At 48.0% G+C, this 23,113-nt stretch overlaps 1 protein-coding gene across 1 annotated transcript in view; it reads left to right on the top strand.

The window, feature by feature from the left end:
- Positions 1-12,112, top strand: part of NBAS (NBAS subunit of NRZ tethering complex) — a 309,213-nt gene extending 297,101 nt beyond the window's left edge. The window contains exon 52 of the mRNA XM_043917136.1: positions 11,694-12,112. Coding sequence (XP_043773071.1) covers positions 11,694-11,969 — 276 coding nt within the window. The 3' untranslated portion in view covers positions 11,970-12,112. The remainder of the gene's footprint in view (positions 1-11,693) is intronic.
- The last annotated feature ends 11,001 nt before the right edge of the window (positions 12,113-23,113 follow it).

Raw genomic sequence — 23,113 nt, 5'->3', positions numbered from 1 at the left:
CGAGGAGCTCCTGACATCAGGCAGATTTTCTGTGCCTGCATGTGTTTGCTTATCCACTAATTAAGGGTGAGAAGGAGTCCTGTTAATGGCACCAGCGGAAATCTCAAGCTTGAGTTTCCTCCGGCAGCCGACAACGCCACTGAAGCCCACCCTGGCTTGTAGAAATGGGAGCCAGTGCCGAGGCTGGAGAGTTCTCCCTGCAGAGTGGCTGCCTTATTATCGTGAAGATAATAGTTTTTAAGGAAGAAACTTGTACTTCCCTTTTAAATTTTACACTTTAGATTGCTCAGAGTTGTGTTTCAATGAATTTGCATTGTATGATCCTTCTGTGGGACACTCACTCTTTCATCTGAATTGTATATGTGTGTGCTTGAACAACAATATAAGAGCGTGTCTTCTAGGGACCAGAGAGGGTAGGTGAATCCTAGGGCAAAGGTGCAGTGACGAGATGGATGAAAAGATGTCTTGGATTTATAGCTTCATTAATGACAGAGGGTGCAGAAAGCAGGACATAATTGCCTTTGGAAATAGTCATAATGAACAAGATGAGAAAACTGTCATGCCTTTATTCATATTTTCAAAATAATGTAAAGTTTCTGTGTAGATTTTATTTTAAAAAATGCCTTTTATTATCATTGATAATTGAACATAATACGGGCCTTTCTGGAAACTAGGCTGAAGTATGAAATGGAGGGGACTTGTCTAGCAGTAGCCTCTCTGTGCTAAAATAACAGTTGCATAATACTGGGATTTGCAAGAAACTGAGAGCTGCAGTAAGATTTTTTTTCTTATCTGGTTTTTTATTGGAGATCCAAGGCATCAGGAAGAAGGGAGAGCTAGAGAAACCAGCGTGCTGTCAGCGTTTCTCTTCCGTCACCACCCTTGTACACAGTATTCATATCTCTGCTCAAGTATTCCCAATAAAACTTGCCATGGACACCTTTGAGAATAAAACAGTGATGTATTAAACATTGCTGTTCCCTATTCATCCTGTGTAGGGCATTCCTGATGCCCTCATGAATTCCATAGGAGTACAGATCAGTTTTCATTGTAAAGATTCTTTATCACAAATGCATCAGTCAGAACTGCAACTAGAAGGGGAGCTCCCTAACTGTGAACCAGCCCTGCTGACTGCCTCACCGCCCCCCAACACACACATACTATCAAAATAAGAAACTAAACGGGGATGTTGCCCACACCCAAGTCATTTATAAATGGCACTAGTTTGCCTTTGTGACACTTTATCTGCACATTTGATATACAGTCTTGTGCTTAAAACTCTGGATCTTGAATCATTTCAACTGGCTGGTTCACCCGGAGTTGTGATGAAAACACCCGAAACCCCTGTGGCCTTCAGGTGCACAAATCAAAGCCAGAGGTGTAAATTGCTGAGGTGAGTGTTTCCTACCACTGAGACCCTTCTAGGCATTCAGTAATGACACTGACTTGTAACTTCTCTACTCTAAGATGAGCACTCCGGTTAGGCTGGCCCATCTGCGACCTTCACGTGCATTCACGGAAGATTTCACATCCTTCAAGGAACTAAAGTGTTGCTGAGTTTTCCAATTTTTAAACATTTTTTAACTTTTATTTTGAGATAATTTTAAGCTCACATTCAGTTGTAGGCAGTAACACAGCAGGATTTTTTATACCCTTCATTTAGTTTCTCAAAGCGTTGACATCTTAACATGACTTTAGTATCCTTATAACAAGGATGTTAGCAGAGATACGATCTCTGGACCTTATCCAGACTCTACAGTTATACATGCCCGTGTGTGTGTGTGTGTGTGTGTGTGTGTGTCCATGTATAAAGTTCTGTGCAGTATTGTCACATGGAGATTCATGTGACCACAGTTAGGATCCGGAACAGTTCATGACAAGGATCCCCTCCAGCCACCCTTTGTAGCCACAGCCACCCCCTCCCTCTCCTACTCACCCAGCAACCAGTGAAGGCGCTCATCTGTTCTCCATCTCTGTAATTTTGCCGTTTCAAGAATATGATATACATGGAAAGAAATTACTGTGATTTATCATTGCTCTCCCAGCACCATTAAAAAGTCATGTTACCCTTTTCTAAGGGAAGAGTTTCATTGGGCCTTTTTGCAGGTCTCCTGTCAAGCTATTTTACATCATACTTGGTTTTGTCGTGAAAAATACGATGTGAAAGATACTGGTTTTCTTCTTTTGTGTTTATTTTCCTATTCACTCTGCCCATTAGTGGGCGACCCTGAGTTCATCAATAACTTGTTTCTCCCTAAATGGTTGTTGGCAATAGTTCCTGTTGATACTAAAAGGAAAAAAAATTTTTTTTTCAGAGAAACTCCTCTGATAGGTGTCAGTCATTCTTGCACAGTGCATGGATCCAGGCGAAAAAATGCACCCCCCTCCCCTTGCTGATAGTGTGTATTTGTCATAATATACTGACGGCTTTATAGGGGTTTACGTTTCAAAGGATGATTCTTAAATGCTGATGCCAGAGACCGTAGTGGTTTCTCCTCCAATAGCGGTGCTCACTTCTCTAAGCTTTTCTGAAATTGAAAACCTCTGGTGTTTGGTGTGTTCTTCTTACCAGTGGCCAACAGCCTCTTCCCTGGGCCAGGAATAGAAAGGCCTTCTCAGGGATTATATCATTGGTGAATAATTAAAACCCTGATGTGGTCCATACGTCAGATCACCCATTCCATCAGCCTCAGTGAGATTTAGAGCTTACCTTCAAAACCTTTTTTCTCCAAGAAGGATATGCCTTGATGATGTGTTTGAATGTCCTCTTGGGGATATTTTCTACCAGGTGGAAGTCTCTTGACTCATTTCATCAAAGTAAGCAGGTCTGTGTTTATAATAGCTCTGTGGACTACAACATTTTCCAATTCATAATTCCAGACCATGGTAGCTTCTGCTCTTTACTGCTTCCTCCTTTGCAGTGCTGCTCGGTACCTCTGTCCCCACCTCACATCGCAGGGACTGGCCTGGACCACATACCTATTAAAAGAATCATTCATGGAAGAGAGTAGGACCTTTGGCACCTAATTAAGTGTTTCTCCCTGATGCTAGTAATAACTGTCTTCCAGTACCAACTGTGCTGTATGTTATAAAAGGCCCTTCCTCACTTTCCCTTTTTAATAATCCTCTGGGAAGATACCATTCTGGTTTCACAGATGAAAACACTGGAACTCAGGGGTCATACAGCCAGCAAGCAGCCAGAGCTGAAACTGAAGCCCTGAATCCGGTGTTCAGCATCTGTGTTTAATCACACTGCTGCTTTTGACCTAACTGGTAGACTCTCTTATATTGGAAAAAGGTTATCTCTGTAGAGAAGTGGACTTGCTGAAGCATCTTGAACCGGATAATATCAGCACTGAAAATAGTAGTACAGAGCTGGTCTGACAGCTTGCCTGGCACAGGGCTTCCTTGTTCAAATTCCTCAAGTCACTGGGCCCTGATGGAGCCTGACTAGGGTGGGAGCCGACCAGTCCTGGGTGCCTGTGTCAGGTTTAAAACCCTCACAAAAGAGCACTTCCAGAATGAAGGCTCCTTTGAATGCATGGCCCTCAGTCCTGCCCGGTAGAGTTGTTTTCACATCACAGTCCTTCATGTTTTTAATAACTGTGATTTTGCCGTGAAGGCACCAGAACCTACCAACATCACCCACAGTGACCAGTGTCTCGGTTGGAGGGAGAGCTTTAAAGGTTCTCAGGAAAGCATGGTTGGGTTAACATATTTACAGTCGGCCCTTGGACAGCACAAGGGTTAATCTAGGTATTAGTTAGACTTGGCCCTCCGTCTCCAAGATTGCTCTGCATCTGTGGTTTCCACCATCCAGGGACTGATGTAACGTCCAGGCAGTGATGTAATGTTTCCTACTGAAAAAAAAAAAAAATCCCGCATAAGTGGCCTAGGGTAGTTCAAACTCAGTTTAAGGGCCAACTGTGTATAAAACCATGAGGCCTTGCTTTCTTTGTTCCCCCTTTAATTCAGTCCAGATTTCCACTGAGGCCCTCCCTGGTGAGCATCTGTGCTACCCACAACGTTTCCTTCTCTGCTGAAGTCAGGGGTACACACGGCCCTCCCGACCCCTGCATGCAGTGAGAACCAGGACTTTGGGCTGGGCGCTGGACTGCCCTGTTTGGTGTCCACAAAGTCCTTCTTTGGCTTTGGCCCTAATGTCAGTGGTTTTCTTCTAAGCATATCCAAACCAAGTTAGGCTGAAGCGATCCAGCCATGTAGAGGAGAATCAAGCAGCTGATTTCCTATATATCTTACAGATGTCAGTTGATGTTAAACCACCCTCTTTTTACAATCACTGTTCTTGCACCTCTTTTAGTCTCTCAGAATTTTGGGCATATATATACTTACTTCTAAATGGCATGCTAACCCGAACATAATCTAAACATGTTACTTTCACCCATCATTTCTTCATTCTCAGCTGGTGCTTAGTCGTCTTGATGAAGGAAGCTCTGGTACCACATATCTCCCAGTATTCTCAACTGGTTGCCTCTAGCGACAGGCAGCTCACTCCCTGTGGGTTAACCTGTGAGGTTTCTAGACAGCTCTGAGGCGTGGCTGACCGACCTAGCGCGAACAGATGTATGAAGTGCCCATTGTGCACAGCCTGATACTGTGTGCGGGAGTGAGGAGTGGGTAGGACGTTTGTAAAGACGAAATATCATCCCTCTGTGTAGAGGAACTGTGTCATGGGGAGACTGACATATGAAACAATAACACAGGAGCTAAGGAGGATGAAAAGAGGGCAAGTGAAAAGTGTGGGACGGGCCAAGCTCAGGGCCCCAGAGTGAGTCACTGAAGCGACCAAGCTTTAATCATCCTCAAAGGTTCTCTCCCGCTGTCAGATCCTAAGTCAGAGGACTGTCTGGATTTTGGCTCCAGAAGAGGCGCACTGCTCATCCCAGGCCAGGAGTGGGGCTGATGGTATTCCAAGAAATGAAGTCTGAATGGCCTGTAAGTCAATACAGAAAACAAAAATTTATTTGCGGGCATTTTTCTTATTCTAGGAATACACTCGTGTTGCCTTTTTATTTTTCTGTACTTTCAGTTGGTATATTAAATCACTCTTACTAGTAATAGTGTATGTAGCAGTGAGACAAATATTCTTTCCTGAAGTAAACAGTGAAATTATATCAAATAATCTTCTTTAAAGTAATTGAAATGAGGTCCTTCATGCATTATGCTACTGGGATTTCAGCTTCCCTCATTACTGTAATTACTCTTAGCTTCGTATAGATCCATAAAATCAAAGATTTAATTCAGAGAAGGTTCATTACCTATTGTTGAAACAGGAATTAAGCAGATAACATTTTAATGGCTTGGAAGACAGTAGTGCTTTATGCTTTAATAGATTTTTTTTCCCCAAGATCAGCAAAGTTTCTTTTAGTCTCAAAAATTAATCACCAACCACCCCCCCCCCAAAAAAAAATTCACTGATAGAGAAGACAAGCCTTTTACTCATTTTCTGAAATATGTAAGCCCTTTTCCTTCTGTGCTTTATTCCTGACTTGTGTGACTGTAATAACTCCAGCCATTTTCTGAACTTAAACTCTATTCCAGGCATTGTGCTAGGCACCTAAACACATAGATTATCTCCATCCCTGTCTGTTGTCTGTATTTCACATGTGGAAACTGGGGCCCTGAGAAATTGTCCTCAACAAGGTCACACATCTATTTAGCTAAAAAGGCAGGATTGGAAATTGGTCTCTAACCCAGAAGCCTCTCTGCCTTCTTTTCACAAGACAGCTCCTTCTGACTCCCATTCAAAGCTATTTGATCGGAGGAATTAAATCAGCTAATCCTCCTGGGCTTCTCTCATATTTATTTCCAACATCCAGCTGACTCCAGAACTGACAAAATATATTTTCTTCCCCAAGCCCTAAAAGCATCAATCAAGCCAATGTCAGGGATGTGTGATTCTCCTCAGACCATATTCCAAAGTGACTCCTGATCAATTAAAAAGTTAGATATTTTTAAAATCAGAAAATTATATATATAAACACAGACATACACATATACACATACCATGTCCTTCCAGGAAGTTTAACTTCTAAGCTTTAAACCAATAGGAAAAGAGTCATAAGGGAACGCATCCTTTCCTGATAATACACAAGTGTAAAACTCCTACAAGACAACAAGTAACCAAATAGAATTGCAAACAGTAGGTTAGAATGTCTATTATAACTAAAATCAAGGTTAATGTTTAAGTTACAAAAGAATTCTTCACATATGTACAATGATGTTGAGATTCCAATAAATGAGTAAAGGATTTGACCCTTCCCATAGGAAAAAATAAAAATGACAGGAAATGTATGGGGAAAATTCATTCTTGCTAATAAACAAATTCAAATGAAAGCATCTTTGAGATACCAATACATATCTCCTAAATTAGCAAAGTAATTTTCTTTTCAAAGTAATAACATCCAAAGCTGGGAAACTTATAGTGAAACTGACACACTCCCCCCAGTAGCAGCGCTGTGTGCTGGACGGTCTACGTCTCTGTGTCACTGCTTTCCTCTCGTACCCTCAGCCAGAAGATGTTTTGGACGCTTTGCCCCGTGTAGTAGTCTGCTTGGGCTGCCGTAACAAAGTGCCACAGACCAGGCAACATTCAAATATTAGAAATGTGTTTTCTCACGATTCTGGAGGCCCAGCGTCCAAGATCTAAGGAGCCAGTGGGATTGATTGATTCTGAGGCCTCTCTCCTTGGCTTGTAGATGGCTGCTTTCTCCCTGTGTCCTCACGTGGTTTCCTCTTGGCTTGTGTGTCTGTCATCGTCTCTTCTTATAAAGATACCAGTCATACTGGGTTAGGATCCATCCCCATGACTCAGCTGACTCGTTTACCTTACTTACCTCTGTAGAGGCCTTGTCTCCAAATGCAGTCATGTCCTGGTGTCTTGGAGGTTAGGACCTCAACACATGCGTTTGAGGGGATATAGAGATGATTGCATGGCATCACCAACTCAGTGGACATGAGTTTGAGCAAACTCCAGGAGACAGTGGAGGACAGGGAAGCCTGGCGTGCTGCAGTTCGCGGGGTCACAGAGAGCCGGACACCACTTGGTGAGTGAACAGCAACAACATGTGCACCCCGTAAGACCCCAGCCATGCCTCTCCTCATAAATTATCCTAAGGGGCTTCCCTGGTAGCTCAGTCACTAAAGAATCTTCCTGCAGTCCAGGAGACCCGGTTTCAATCCCTGGGTTGGGAAGATTCCTTGGAGATGGAAATAGCAAACCCACTCCAGTATTCTTGCCTGGAAAATCCTATGGACAGAGGAGCCTGGTGGGCTACAGTCCAAGGGGTGGCAAAGAGTTGAACATGACTTAGTGACTAAACCACCAAGGAGGTAATTCAAATAAAGAGAGTATATGTGCAAAAATCATTCATTTTTAGTGTTTCATAATGTCAAGTAACTAAAGGAAATCACTCCTGAGTATTCATTGGAATACTGATGCTGAAGCTGAAGTGCCAATACTTTGGCCACCTGATGGGAAGAACTGACTCATTGGAAAAGACCCTGATGCTGGGAAAGATCGAAGGTGGGAGGAGAAGGGGACGATAGAGGATGAGATGGTTGGATGGTATCACCAACTCAATGGACGTGAGTTTGAGTAAGTTCTGGGAGTTGGTGATGGACAGGGAGGCCTGACATGCTGCAGTCTGTGGGATCTCAAAGAGTCGGACACGACTGAGCGATTGAACTAAACTGATGTATAGTAGGAGAAGTTAAATAACTTGTTCAATAGACTACATTGTAGCCATTAAATTTTTTTAGAATGAAAACTATGTGAAATATTTTTTAAAAATTCTCAACATATGAGAAAAGTAGGATACAAATATCACACGACTTGACTGGGCAAATATATCAGCATATGGATAATCAGTGGAGAGAAAAAGTCGTGTTCTCGAGGTGATCCTGATATAGTAGACTTCTTTCTGTTTTAAGATGGTTTCCGGCTAGGTTAGAAGAGCAGTCCTAACTGGTAAGACAGGACCAGGCTTCTGTGGGTAGGTACCACCAGATTTTTAGTGCCATAAGTTGGAATTTGGTTAAAAACAAGGAAAATGAAGATAAGTTGAGGCTTGACAAATTAATGTAGCAGCTCCAACATGTGGCAATGATGCCAGAACTCTGCTGTACTGAGAGGAAGAAGCCAGGCTGGCCTCGGTGCTCCCAAGGCAGGAGGCTTGGTGTGTGGAGAGGAGCCCATCTTGACTGCCGGTGACCTTGGGCAATCCTTTCCTTCTCTGCCCCTCAGGCTCCTCTTGTTTAAAATGTGGGTGTTGGAATGGGTCCTTCGAAAAGCCTTCTCTTTCTTTATTCTTTCATTCTCTGTTTTGTCCCACATATGTAAATATACATCTACGCAGTCTTTTCCTTGCACATGACAATTATCAAGTATACTCTGGCCATGCATCCTTCAAAGAGCCAGAATCGGGTAGAAAGTCAAAGAAAGGAAATAGCATCAGCCACTTTGTTTCTCCAGCATTTGTTTATGAGAAGCCAAATCAGAATTTCCCCCTCACCTTCCCCTGGTCGCCACCCCGGCTCAGAGGAGGTCAGCAGTCTCTGCCTCTCTTTAGGGAACTTCTGAGCACACCAGGGCCAAAGGCGGAACATCCGAGTTCACAGCCGTGACTTCAGCCATTGGTTTTCTCACCCAGGATTGTAGATGGAGAGCTTTGGGGGGAGGTGGACACCCACCGTGCCCCCTGCCCTGGGACGGGGCAGCTGTCCCCAAGGCACATCTTGTGGGAAAATCCAGTTTTCAGGGTGTCCTCGTGCTGGAGAGAAGCAAACAGAAGAGAAGGGGTCAGAGGGGCAGCAGCCGCTGGCGTTGACAAAACCCCTGTCTCTCCCTCGAGCTGGAAAAATCCATCATTCCCTTTATAGGAGCCTGAATTTCAGGCCCCGAAAGAGAGGGTTCATGAGTCAACAGAAAGAATAATAAAGGTGTCCCAGCCTTGAAGACTTACTCAGGGCAGCACAGAAAGTATCAACCTGCAGTGTTTGTACTTGAGCCTTTTATCTACGTGTTTTATCAAAAACATTTGCCTGTAGCATCCTGGCACATGCTCTGCTTCCTCCTGGACGGTTAGGTGGAAGCCTTCTTTATTTTTAAGGGTGAATCAAAATAACAGCACACACAGTGAGTCAGCTGCCCACTCGCATGTGTGTGTGTGCGAGTGTGTGCTTGCAAGAGCGTGTTTGGAGGCAGCGGAGTGCAGTGAAAGCATGTGAGCTTTGGAGTTACTCACCCATTCACACATTTGCTCCACAAATCCTGTTGAGTTCCTGCCACGAGGCCCACGCTGTTCTGGGCAGGGGGTGCTGTGGGGTACACAGAAGAGACACCATCCCTGCTCTGGGGGAGCTCGTGGCCTGGGAGAGGGCGAACACACGGTAAACACCCGTGAACCCATCAGAGAGGAGGGCTTCTGGTCCAGCTCACCACGGACCCGCCACATGACACGTGACGCCTGACTGTGACCTCGCTGAGCCCCAGTGTGCGCATCTGTCTGGTGAGATCAGAGCCGTTTTAAAGAGATATTGTGAGGCTTAGAGAGAAGGTGCCTCGCTCAGCGGCACGTGGAGGGGTCTCAGGACGCAGCCGGCACGGCGATGGGACTCGGGTCCCGATTTCCCACTTAAGAAGCAAAAGAGAGAGGGAAAGAAAACACAGAGCTCATAAACAGCCCGCAGGTGGCGGGTGAAAACACTCGTGCTCCCTTGAGCAGAAACACTAGTCTCGTCCCAGCTGCTTTTGCTACCACCTCTGAAAACACAAACAAACAAACAAAAAAATGCAAAATTGAGTTCCCCCTCTGTCTTTGTGAGTCCGAGGTGAGCGAGTGGAGTGTAAGTGCTGATGGAGGGGAGAGGCTGAGGAAGGGAAGCCCAGGCTTTGCCAGACTCTCAGTTCCGAGGCCAGAGTCTCCTGCTGTCATGTACCGTGACAGGGTTCAGTGGTGGGGCTCAGTCAGTCAGTCAGCACATGTTGATTACGCTGGATGCTGAAATGAAAGACGCGTAAAAGCCTCTGCGCCCTCTAGAAGCTCCCAGTGCAGCAGGGGAGGCAGACGGACCGGTCACTGTAACCCAGCCCCAAGAGGGAAGAGGGGTGTGTGCAGCATCTGGAGTGTGGAGGGAGCAGGGACCGGCTTGGCAACAGATGTAGGGGAGACGTCACCCAGAAGGCAACGCGAGCTGACGTTTACCTGGGGCCTGGAGAATTCCATGGACTGTATAGTCCATGGGGTCACAACGAGTCAGACACGACTGAGTGACTTTCACTTTCACTAGAAGGATCACAGGGGCTAAGACAGGCACCGTCTGCTACTGGGCAAACTCTTATCCTCAGAATTTATTATTCTCATCCTTCCAGCCAGTAGGCGCCTTTGACCTCATCTTCAGCAGCCTTCCCTCCTTGTCAGGGAACACAAATCACAAGCACATGGTGTTCAGTTACCTAACAGAGTTGGTCTAAACAGGAGAAAACTGGCTTTGAAATGCCACATTATCTCCACAGTTCCTACAAGCAAAACTATTAAAAGTACACAGTGACATGAAGTAGAAGCTGTCTTTGAAGCTGTTTTTTAAAATGTTTATTTTGTACTGGAGTATAGCCAGTTAACACTGTTGGTAATAGTTGCAGGTGGACTGCAGAGGAACTCAGCCACACATACATGTATCCAGTCTCCCCCAAACTCCTCTCCCATCCAGGCTGCCACTTAACACTGAGCAGAGTTCCCTGTGTGAAGCTGTTTTTTTAATGTAAATGAGAAGCTCTGAATTTTGATCTTTGATTAGTATTGACTTGATTCCTTACAAAAACATGGACGGTAATATAAAACAGAAAAATAGAAGTTAAGGGTCAAAACTGTGGAAAGCTATCATTGACCAAGAAGACCAGGGAAAAAATACAGAGACGATCCTACCAAAAGAGCGCAGAAAACTTTTTTTTTTTTTTAAAAAGGTGAGTTTGGTTCTAAGCTTCTGAGAGGCTTAAGCAAAAGCAGCTTTTAAATACCTCCTGTCGGTTATCCAATTTACACCCATGGGGCTGATGGATATACCTTCTCAATGGAGCAGAAAAAAAGGTTTTCCTGTTCTGAAAAGAATTGTTTTCACAGGGATCTACATAAAGGAGAGGGTTGAGGTTAAAGAACATGGACCGTGGTGAGGCACAAATGAAATGGTAAATGTGCTTATTAAAAAGTTCAGGCTTTGAAGTCCAGACTGACCTAAATTCAGATTCTCGCTCCACAGTTTACTGACCACGACATTAAACAAAATTCTTACCCATCAATATCCTAATCTGTAAAAGTGCGGCCTTCACAGGGTTGAGCTTGGGGGGACTCAGTGAAAGAAGGCGTGTCTGGTGTGTGGTACGGTTTCTGACACGCAGCGTGGTAGCCATCAGCGTGATTCCAGGGGGAGCCGCTCTTGGTTCATGGCCATGCCTTCTGTGAAAAGGAAACCAGGTCTGTCATCTCATGTGTGCGATCTCAGAGATGCTTGTGGTGTGGGTTGCTTTTCAAAGTAGGCACTTCTCACCAGGGAAGAGCGGACTCTGCTGACAGAAGCAGAAAGGCAACACATTGCAAACCAGCGGGGAGGGCTGTGTCTGCTGGTGAGGGGGTCAGCCACGCTACTCTGACGTCCTCCCGTCTCTTTTCTCGAAGGTGAATGATTCAAACTGTGACCAGGAACTTCTTTCCCTGCTCCTGGAGGCCAAGCTCTTGGTGAAGTGCCTCTCCACTCCCTTCTACCCGCGTCTCGTCGAGCACCTGCTGGCCAGCCCCCAGCCTGGGCGCTGGGACCCTGAGGAGCTGGCCCGACAGCTGTGGGAGGCCGGCCATGAGGCTGAAGCCGGCTCACTCCTCCTGGCTGTGCGGGGCACCCATCGGGCCCTGAGGACCTTCAGCATGGCCCTGAGTGCAGCGCAGCTCTGGGTATGAGCACGCCCACCCGTGCCCACCTCTGTCACCTCCCTGAGGAGAGCCTCAGGAGCCCAGTGCTGTCCCCAGAGGTGACACATGTACTTATTGATGGTTCTCGGTGGTTCCAAAGAATTGCAAATAAAGCTGTATATAAATGATGAGCTAGCTGCCATTTCTTGAACTTTCTTTTTTCTCTCTTCTGTTAGTTACCCTGCTTTCTTACTAGGAGAGACTTGACTCTTGACTCTTCTTGTTTTTTTTTGAACCATCTCTTCTGGTGGTGGTGATTTAGTCATTAAGTCGTGTCCAACTCTTAACAACCCTATGGACTGTAGCCCGCCAGGCTCCTCTGTATGGAATTCTCCAGGCAAGAATACTGGAGTGGGTTGCCATCTCTTTGTCCATCTCTTCTGGTAGAGGACAATGAATACAGTGTCTAAAACCGTAGTCCAGGCAGTTGGCTGTGGTGGTGGTGGAAGGGGAGAGCGTGGAGAATGGCCAGTGGTTGGAGCACGTCCTGGATGGAGGAAGTTTGGACCTGGATTCATGTCTCAGGTCAGTTACTCGACTTTGGGCAAAGTCCTCCCTCTCGGAGCCTTGGTCGGTCCTGTGGACAATGAAGGTTGTGCTGTTTATCTCTCGGGGTTGTTGAGTGTCATGTGGGGCTCTGTCAGATACTTGGCAGGAGCCTAGGAAGCCTTACGTCCCCTCTCCCCACTGAGTCGTGTAGATGAGCTGTGACTTGAAGCGCCCAGGCAGGTGATCAGTATCTCTACCTGAGGGCTGCCCGTTGATTAGGGACCTCCAAACCTATCAGTATCACCATAGAAGCTGACAGGTTTGCAGGTCTGTACAACCTCTGTGACTGGCGGGTGGGCTGATGGAGCCAGCTGTACGCTTCCTGCCAGGACTGGCTGGCCACGAGTCACTAACACACAGGAGTGTGGATAGCAACACCCCTGGGAAGACCCATCACAGAAAGGGGGTTCCCTACACAGAATGGCAAGGACCCCAATGCATACCTCACTGGTACTCGCTTCCCTGCAGAAGTGTGTGCTTGAAGGTGAAGGTTCTGGCTGGAAGTCCTGAGCTGAGCTCTTGGGAAAGTCACACCAGGTTCCAGCCACAGCGACAACCCAAGCAGCAGTTGGTGGGGAGCAAACTCCGTGACTGAAGGACCATCAGAGGGTCCATCTGATGCACACTGGTCTTTACCTCGACCCCCAGGAAATATTCAGAGGGAGAGAAGGGTGGCTGTGCCTTCATGGAATGTTTAGATAGATAATGTCATCTAGGACAATTCTTTATTACAATGAACACTTTTTAATTAGTTTAAGGAATGTGGAGAGGCGCCTTCTGGTCAGTTTCCACATTGCCCTGTCAGAACCAGCAGGTTTTTGGGTTTTGTTGTGTGGCTTTGCACTGTGCATCATTGACGTGTGGCATATTGGGGCAGCTTCCTCTCCACCTTTCCTGCCCACACTGTCACCAGTGCCACACACACACACACACCTGGTTGAGTCCACCTTGTGTATAAGAGTAACTTCACCTTACTTCACATATTGTCCTCATCACCACCACCATCATCATCATTACCATCACATCATCACCATCACCATGATCATCACCACCATCATCGTCATTGCCATCATATCGTCATCACCATCACCACCATCGTTACTATCACCATGCTCATTGGCTTCCCCTCATTTCTGCTCCTATGGGTGTAGCTCCAGTCCTCTGATAGGAAAAAGTTCTTGTCATCTTTGAAGACGTATTGGTATAACAGCTCCACTCTGCCGACTTCTGAACAGTTGTCTGCTCCAGGATTGAGTTCCTCGCCTGAACCTGCAGCAGCACCTGGAATTTGGGAGTGGCTTGCACAGGTCTGTTCTTAGGAAAAGGCTGAGCAGAATTCTCCCAGATTAGATAACATCTGTCCAGGCTGAACACAAGGTCACAGAGGTCTTCCTAGAACCGTGATGGCCCTAACCGTGCAGTTGGCGTTAGTCAAGCCACTGCTAGGAAGCATACCTACTGACAATTTGGGTTTCTCCTAACCTTACAGCTGACTTCCATCATTTCAGGTGATTAAAAACAAAGTGAGCAGTATTCTGAGATAGCATATTAGTCCCTTTTAGTAGAATCCATCCAGAGATGTTTTCCTTCTAATTGCAGGATTAGAGGGCTTAGACATCAGTATAGCATCCTGACTACATAAATTAATAAGCTGAGGCCCAGCAGGCCCCGGGACAATGGTAAGTGTGGGTCTCCATGTCCCAGCCACCAGCCTGAAATGCTAATGAGGAAGGGATTCCATCAAATAAACTAGGTTGCTCCAATTGACTCATGTCCTCACTTATCAGAAACCAAATTTCCAAGATTTGAGCACTTTCTGTGGGGAAAAAAAAAGGAAAGAAATAAGTCATTCCAGTTGCATATCAATTTCATAAATACTCTAGAAGACTGAGTTGGTCTCTAGAATGTTCTGTTGGTATTTAGACATTTGCCATAAAGTTTAGATAAAGAAGTAAGATAATATGTTGTCTTTCTTATTGTAAAACAGATGCCCCAGACCTTTCTTTTTAAAAACAGCAAGAAAGGGCTTCCCTGGCCCTCCTCACTCACGCTCAGACTCCAAGGCCTTGCTTCCATGGAAAATGGATGCAAGAGTGACAGGAGTCGGGAAGGAGCCTTTGGTGTCCAGAGCCTAGGCGTGGATGCTGCGGTTCTTCAGACAAGCTGCGCACTCTCGCTCAGCCTCATTTCCTCGTGCATGAGGAGGGCCGGTCATGCCTTGCCTGGTATTTGCAGTTCAGCAAGGCAATGCCGCTGCAGCCCAGCCGCCCAGTGTGCCCGGGCCCTGCTGGAGCCCCGCTCCACCAAGGGCCTCCTCTCCGATCATGAGAATTTCAGCTGCAGAAATTCTCTCACCAACACACACTGCAAGCTTAATTAAGTTCACTCACTCCTTTCATCCTCATGACAGCCGTATAAGGAAACGAGGTCCAGAGAGGATAAGTGATTTGCCCAAGGACACAAAGCTAGTAAGGAATGGAACCACGATGCGATCTTAGGTCACCTGACTCTGAACCCAGCCCTTGGCCACGATGCTGTATTAAGTGTATTAGCACCAGTCCTCACAGCTCTTTGGACTTCCCTGGTAGCTCAGATGGTAAAGCGTCTACCTACATATGTGAGAGACCTGGGTTCGATCCCTGGGCCGGGAAGATCCCCTGGAGAAGGAAATAGCAACCCACTCCAGTACTCTTGCCTGGAAAATCCCATGGACGGAGGAGCCTGGTAGGCTACAGTCCATGGGGTCACGAAGAGTCAGACACGACTGAGCGACTTCACTTTCACTTTCTTTCATAGCTGTTTTGGTCCTCGGCCGGCAAACCTGGGCGCTTTTCCTGGAGGACATGTGAGTGACACTAGGCTACCTTCTCCACCCTCCCTTCTGATCCTGATCTGCTGATATGGTGGCTCAGGGGTCTGGGAACTGTCAAGCCTTTCACACGCCCAGCCTTCTGAAAGGTGGGACACACTTCTTCCCTCTACTCGAGAGCCTGAGTCCTGAAATGGAGACTCCCCCGACTTCTCCGAGAAGACCACGGGGACTTCATTCAAGCCTTCCCTGGTATTCCAGATTTCCCAGAAGGTGCAGGAGGTTTGACCACCATGAACATTCTCTCTAGACAGCCTGGCATCACCCAACTAAGCTGCAGCAAGGACACAGGATGTGTCAAGGACTTGTAGTGTTAACCACTGGTTACCAGTCAGGACTGCACATTAGAATCACCCGGGGAGAATAAACCAGGCGCTAAGTCCCCACCCCCAACCCTGACCAAGCATATTAGAACATCTAAGGGTGAGACCCACGTGATGTTAGCCACAGCCCATGGACGGGGCAGGGTTTATGTCTTTGGGTTCTCATCTTGTTGAACATGTCTCTGGCCCCTTTCTCCAGGCCAGCCCCATTCTGGAAGCCTCAGCTGGATGACAGGAGGAGGAGGAGTTTGGAGTTCTCAGGTTGGGAGTGACCAGTCAAGACTGGTTCTTTTCCACCCCCTCCCCTGGTCCTCACCTGCAGGTGAATAGAAGCAATTTAAGAGAGAAGTGAAAGGGCCCATCACTTATGTAACCTGCCGCTAAATTAAGAGCTGGAGTTGAAGTGGTTCCTTGTGTCTGTTCATGACAAGCTCTGCGAGGGGAGGCATGCTGGGTTCTAGATGGCAGAGGCCCCAGTGAAGCCAGCATTAAACCAAGAAAGAGGCTGAGCTGGTGCACTTGCTGGGCTTAACCCGGGAGTCCCCGCCATGAATGGAATCTGGGAGTCCAACTTACAGGGCAGCAGCTGCCCCAGTTGGAGCATCCTTGGCATACGGGTGGACCGTGCCCTCCCCTAGTTTGATTTCTGGTGGAGGATCGCTGCTTTGTAATCCCCAGTTTATTAAATGCCTGGGGTGGGGTGGGACTTAGGCCCTCCTGCTCCTCCTGCCCACATTCCATCTTCCCTGGACAGCACATCATCTCCTTTCATTCTGACAACAACTCTGGAGTGGATGGTATTAGCCCCCAACTGGCAGATGAGGAAACTGAGGCACAGAGAGGTTAAGACTCCAGCTTGTGAGCGGGAGAGCTCCCCAGAGCCATGATGCCGCTGGTGCTCCAGGTGAACTTGGCCCTCCAGGGGCATCAGAGATGTGGACAGGCAACCCCCCGCACCCACCCCCAGACCCAACATTCCCCCACCCCGATCCCGGTGCCCTTTCTGAGCCTATTCTCAGCGGTGGAGGCGTCCAGGCCCCAGGAGCAGTGATGGAAAATCCTGGAGAGAAGGGCACGTGTTTGCTGCCACACCAAACCGGGGTCTCCAGTTTCCAACGGTGTGGGATGTGGGGGACACGTGAGTGCTATTGACAGAGGACAGCTCAGAGTGACGGGAGGGGCCATAACCAGCCTCAGAAAGGACAGGGTCTGAGGGCCTCTGGGAACGCCAGGGGTCTAGGGACTCAGATGCTCCTCGAGTCCCTCTGTCATTTCTTACCAACCATCCCCAGGGCCCCTGCCTGCTGTTTCACTCCTGGCTCTTACAGATGGGCTTTCTCCACATGGCATTGTCTCCGGGCTTTGTGTCTGGGCCCCCCAAGAGGGAGCGTCCCTGCCCCCCCCCTCAGGTGGATTGGGACAGGCTCTGGGTGGGTCAGCGCTGTGGGGGGCAGGCTCCGATACCAGCAGGAGAGGCGATGGGGACCTGGGGCCTGGTGGCTGCCCTCAGATCTTCAATCAGTGACAAAGACTAGGTTGCTGGAAGCCTCAAGAAGGGGACAGGGAGGTCTGTGCAGCAGAGACCAGCTCCTCCAGTTGAGGTGTCTGCCACAGGGCAGCCTGTGCAGAGGAAGGACAGATGGGGCTGCAGCCCCAGCTCCGCCGTCTTCTAGCTGGGTCACCCGCAGGGGCCTGCAACTGTGTCTGCTGCTGGTATTAGGTGGCTTCTCTCACCCGACCCCTCCCTCACTTTTAGACTTGCAGAAAAAGAAGAAAAAACAGCCCACCCCACCCCCACCCCCCTTGGCCTTGCCATTCCTTTCAGGAGCACCTGCAGGAGTTGCCATGGTGATGAGATCCCACAGCCCTGGTCCTCAGCCCACCAGGGTTATTACCTCCTCTCTGTCTGTTAACCACGTGCTGTGAGTTGTAGGGGCCAGAGAGTTTGCCAGAAAAGGGTAATTGCTATAGAAGCTCAAGATTCCAGGTCCCGAGGCGACTGGAGCTGGTCTGTCCCGGGGGATGGAGGTTACTGGGATCAGCGCTATTGCTCAGGCCCTGGGCTCACGGGGATGACCTTGCAGGGCAGATGCAGGAAGGTCCTGACAGACTCCTGGCCTTTCCCCAGGCTCTGTTCCCACTGCCTGGGTGTGTGGAGTGACAGGGACTGTGCACCAGGAGGGGATCATTTCTATTCTTTTTCCTCACAGTTTGCCTGGCACATTCCCAGCCTTGGGTTCTCAAAACAGCAGTGCAAGGTACATACTATTAAGCTCATCTTACAGATGAAGAAACAGGTGAAGACAAGCTAAGTGACATACCCAGGGTCATCCAGCCTGTGAGCAGCAGAGGCGGGAATGGGGCCTGGGTATTTTCCTTCGAGATCCAACCCTCTTTCTACTATAGTCCTCTGCCCTCCCCCTCCCCCAGTCCTCATGATTGCCCTTGGGCTTATCTAACTGACGCTAGGAGACCAGCTCTTATCTCAAGAGTCAAAAATGGGCTTGATGCAGCTTTCTAGGCGATATTTAGATATTTTGCTTCTAGTGGGAAGAAAGGACACCTGTGTTTCATGGTGCCTGGTTAGTATCATCAGACCGGCAGAAGGGGAATCCCGGGTGGTGATGAGGTGGTCCAGGAAGCAGATGCAGGTCAGAGGTCAGGACATAAGGATGCTCAGAACAGGCACAGGGGGCTGCAGAGGGCTCGGAGCTGGGGAGCACCTGGATCGGTGTGGAGGTGTTTGTCCTGGTTTAGAGGGTAGAGAAGGAGGCTTCTGCTTAAGGAGTGTTGTAACTTTACACTCTATGTGGTGGGTGGCATCTTTTGTCAGTTAATAGAGTAAGCAAAGTCTCCTGCTGGGTCCTGGGGCCATGTTGATTTGGGCTTGGCATCAATCTCTCATTGTCTGTTGGTCCCAGGTTGATGACAGCAAGACCCTGGGAAATAGCAGAGCTGAACATGGGGTGACCACGCCCTCAGCCAGGTTACACTCAAGGAGGAGAGATGCCTTAGGAAGCTTTTTCCTGGGAGGGCACATATTAGAGCCTAGCTCTTAAACCCCCTGCCCTGCTGGAGAGGCCCCACCCCCCAACGGCTATAGGAAGAGACCTGGGAAGGGGGGTTCAGGCCCCCCCCCCAGATACTGTTCTGGTTCCAGTGCAAACAGTGACATCTATCCCAGCGTCGCTGCCCTCCCCCGGAGAACAGCTTTCTCTTGCCTCCCTGGCTCAGCTCAAGGAAACAAAAACAACTCAGAAGGCAACATATTTGGGGCCGGAAATGGTTGCTTTTTATGCTTGTCAAGCATCTAGTGAGATTTAGAATAAAACCTACCACTGTGAAAGAGACTATGAAATAACAGGAGCTTTTATTACCCCTGGTTCTGCCTTGTTCGAGACACTTACCTTTCCATTGTGAAACATAAACCTTCTGTGTGCCTTGGCACCAAGAAACGCCTGGTGATGAGTAGTTGTTGATTTCTTCTTATAGACCATCTGGGCAACCAGGCCAGGATCTGTAGGAACGTTACGTGGTGGAAAGGGAACAGAGAAGCGGGCTGAAACTTTTTTCAGCCATCATTTTTATGCATGTATGGCAATTACTTCTGCAGGAAGAAGATTTACTACATCTAGGAATGCAGAGCCTTGCAAATATCATGCCTGAAAAATGCAGCATCCAGAATACAGCTCAGCTTAGAGGTGCGTGGCCCTGCTTTCTGGAGTCCTGGCAGGATACCCTCAGCTCACAGGTTCAGAAAAGTCAGTGTGGAGAGGAAGGCGTGCTCAGTGCCAGGGCGGTGGTCTTGGGAACTTCCCACCGAGGAGAATTAGATGAGAACCAGCCTCTCTCACTTCAGCCCTAGACCGTCCTCCTTCCCAGTATGTTACCTGTCAGGCCTTCCAACAAGTGAGTCCTTAAACTGTCTTGAAGGAAAATAGAAGCTCTTGTCAGAAACATAAGGCAAAGGAACTAACAAACATTTATTAAGTCCCTACTGTGTGCCAGTCAAGCTTTTGGGGCACTTGACATGCATATTTTTCTCTGGGACTTAAATTCCTTCTGGGAGGTGAGCATTTCATTCTTATTTATGGATGCAGAATGAAGTATCGGTGAGAAATAGTGCTTTTCCAAGTATGCTCAGGTCGTTAAATGGCACACCCAAACACTAATGCCGTTGTGCTATGTAGTGTTCTGATATTTTAGAAATTTTACTCCTCTGCAAACTTGTAATACCTTAGGACACTGCAAATGGTCTTAGGAGTCACCAGATTCAACCATCCTCTTATTGTGGGGATCCCTTGGAGTGAACGAAGCAGCCTCTCCTGATACATCTCCTGGGCTCCATTCACCAGATCTGCTACCCTCCCAGGGCCCGCAGCTGCAGGGCTGGAACCCGAGGGGACCGGCAGTGATAAATGCAGGGTCAGCTCAGTGCCTCGGCTCTGGGGGCTGTTAGGTCCAGAGGATCCTGTCTGGGGACAAGGCTGGGCCCAGGTCTCATTCCCAGGAGAGACGGAGCTTTGCTGAGTAGAGTTAGCTGCTCAAAGAATCTTCCCTGGTGGAAAGATACGAGGAAGTGGAGGACACAGCAAATGAGAATGAGCCGCAGTCATGCCCTCCATGCCCCAGGAACGAGCTCCTCCAGCTGGATCTATCTGCCGGACTCTGCGGCCAGCTCCTGGAAGTCCCAGCTGAGAAGCCGCCTCCAAAACACGGCGTCTCTGCAGCCCCTCCAAGGGACAGAGGACAGCGCCCTGTCCAGCTGCAGACATCCTTCTCCCCCCAGAGGCCCTGTGAACAGCCCACGACCTCGCTCCAAGCCCATCAGTGAGCTGGGCTCTAAGGTCATGAAACTCATTTCCATCTGTCAATTTCTTTAATTAGGCGGGGAATTTCATTGACCGTCTGTGGACCTAGAGTACCCAATCCATCATTTTTCCAACTTGGAGTAAACCAAAATAAAAATATGCCAACTTGCAAGCTGATACACCAACCCAGCCTCGATGCTTTAAAATAATCATTGCAACTGAATGAGGAGTTTGAGTAATAATCTGTGCGCCACGTGCCAGAGCTGGCGTGATATGCTTCACGGCACTTTATTTCTATCCAGGCTTCAGACTGCCAGCCTCAAATCCTGCAGTGTGCACGAAATGCTACCAGCCTCAAGAGTCCTTTATTTCCAAGCTCCTAAAATCTTAATGATAACACACATTAGTATGGCATCTTTTAGTTTATAAAATGCTTTTATGAACATCATCCTGTGTAATTTATAACTTACAACCTCTCTGTAACTCATAACCTCTCTATAAAGGTTTATCCTCACTTTATATAGAAGGCTGACAAGAGTCAGAGAGGAAAAGCTAACTTCCCAGGTAGCAACTGGCAAGTGAATCCTGGAGTTTGGGTCTTCTCACTCTAGACCCCAACACTATGCTTACCTCTAGAGCAGTGCCAGCAGATGTTAATGTGAATGTTAGTTGATTACCTCTAGTGATGGAGAGCTCACTCTCAGAGTATCTCATTGAGCTGTTGAACAACTCTGATTATTTGAAAGCAAAGACAAAAACCTGCCTTCAAACAAAACCCACTCACAGGACCTGCAGGAGCAACGCAGACCTTGTCTGCTCTCCCACAAATGGCCTTACAAGCTCCCCACCCTCAGACCACTGCACTCAGCTCATCCTTACCATCTTGCTTAAAAAAAAAAAAAAGGATTTTATCAAGTGTTTTGCTCATACAAGCTAAACTCTGTTCCTAGAACATTTCTAAGCACTGATTACACACACATACCATCTGGCTGATCCCCCATTGATAGATTTCTGCCAGCAACTGCCATCAAACCAACTGGGCTGCAGTTTCTGAATTTTTGCCTACCCTCACTTTTGGAAATTATTTTCTATTTTTTTGATTGGTTCTGAAAGCTCTGGCCATTTCCTTCAGCGTCTTGGAGTGTCACCTTTGTGAGCCTAGAAACCACCTTGAACCATCTGGGGCTCATGGATTCTCGCCTGCCTTACCGTGGATCGCAAACTTGTCTTCTGTCCATCTATCTTTGCTTCTGTAGAGACAGCTCTCATTGGAGGAGCTGTAAACTGGAGAAGCTATTCCTTGAACCCCGACCCCTCTGACTTGGCTTCCATTGTTCTCACCCTGTACCACCTGCATACCCTCTGAGCTTCTACTTAACAGCTAGCTACTTGCCCTGGGCCATGAGCTATGAACTTGATGGGCTTTGCTCCCAGCCCCCTCCAGCAATGCCTGAATGAATAGGCTTGCAAATGCAGGGTTAAAGTTTGTGACTCTAACCCTATAGTCAGCCCTAAGGGAACAGAGGGGTCCTGCAACTTGGAAAGTTAGGAAGGCTTTCTGGAACTGGTGAGGTTTGGGGCAAGCTGTATCTTGCTGACCAGGATCCATTCAGGCTAATGACCACCTAGCTATAAGCCAAAACACTTGATGCCAGGTACATTATCCATGCTCAAAAAAACTGAGTTCGTGAGCAGGAAAGATTTAAGTCTAAGATAGTTTTCTCTTTCTTAAAATGAGAGAATAAGCAATGGAATCTCCCTTAGTCATTAGGTCTGATTTCTAAGAACTTAGGTAAAGAAATAATGGCAACCCACTCCAGTATTCCAGCCTGGAAAATTCCACGGACAGAGGAGCCTGGTGGGCTACAGTCCATGGGGTCATAAAGAGTCAGACACAACTGAAGCGACTACGCACACAAAGAAATCTCTAAGCTGTGAATTTAGATGGAGAAATCTCAAATCCATTTAACACTGGAGTTAGGGCTGAGCTGAGACCTCAGTCACTATCCTCCTCGGAACTGCAGGGGCTGGGCTTAGCTTTCAAGTAGGCGACTTGTTGGAGAGGAATTCCTTCTATTTATGCTGCCAGGCTTCCCAGGTGGCGCTCGTGGTAAAGAACTTGCCCGCCAATGCAGGAGGCATAAGAGACCGAAGGTTTGATCCCTGGGTCTGGGTCAGGAAGATCCCTTGGGGAAATGGCAACCCACTCCACTTTTCTTGCCTGGAGGATCCCCATGGACAGAGGAGCCTGGCGGGCCACAGTCCACGGGGTCACAGAGAGTTGGACACGACTAAGCTACTGACCACAGCACAGCGTGCTGCCAGGCTCAGGGCCCTGGGCTAATCCTGTCTTGTTTTCATGGTTCAGGTTGGGTCCCCTCGCCCAGGAGGCCCCCAGCTCACAGAAGCCACCCTCAGCTGAGCACACCCCCAATACTTTGCCCACACGGGGGCTGCGCTTGGCCTGGCGTGGCCTGCCCTTGCATCCTTGACTTGTTCTCCAGAACTGAGGTCATGCTTCATCTCCTGGGAGCTTTCCAGGCACCCCATCCCTCAGACTGGGTTAAAGACCCTGCCCCT

This window comes from Cervus elaphus, chromosome 11, assembly GCF_910594005.1.
Source record: "Cervus elaphus chromosome 11, mCerEla1.1, whole genome shotgun sequence".
NCBI classification, from domain to species: domain Eukaryota; kingdom Metazoa; phylum Chordata; class Mammalia; order Artiodactyla; family Cervidae; genus Cervus; species Cervus elaphus.
The sequence above is the reverse complement of the archived record's forward strand: the minus strand, read 5'-3'. Positions and strand labels throughout refer to the sequence as shown.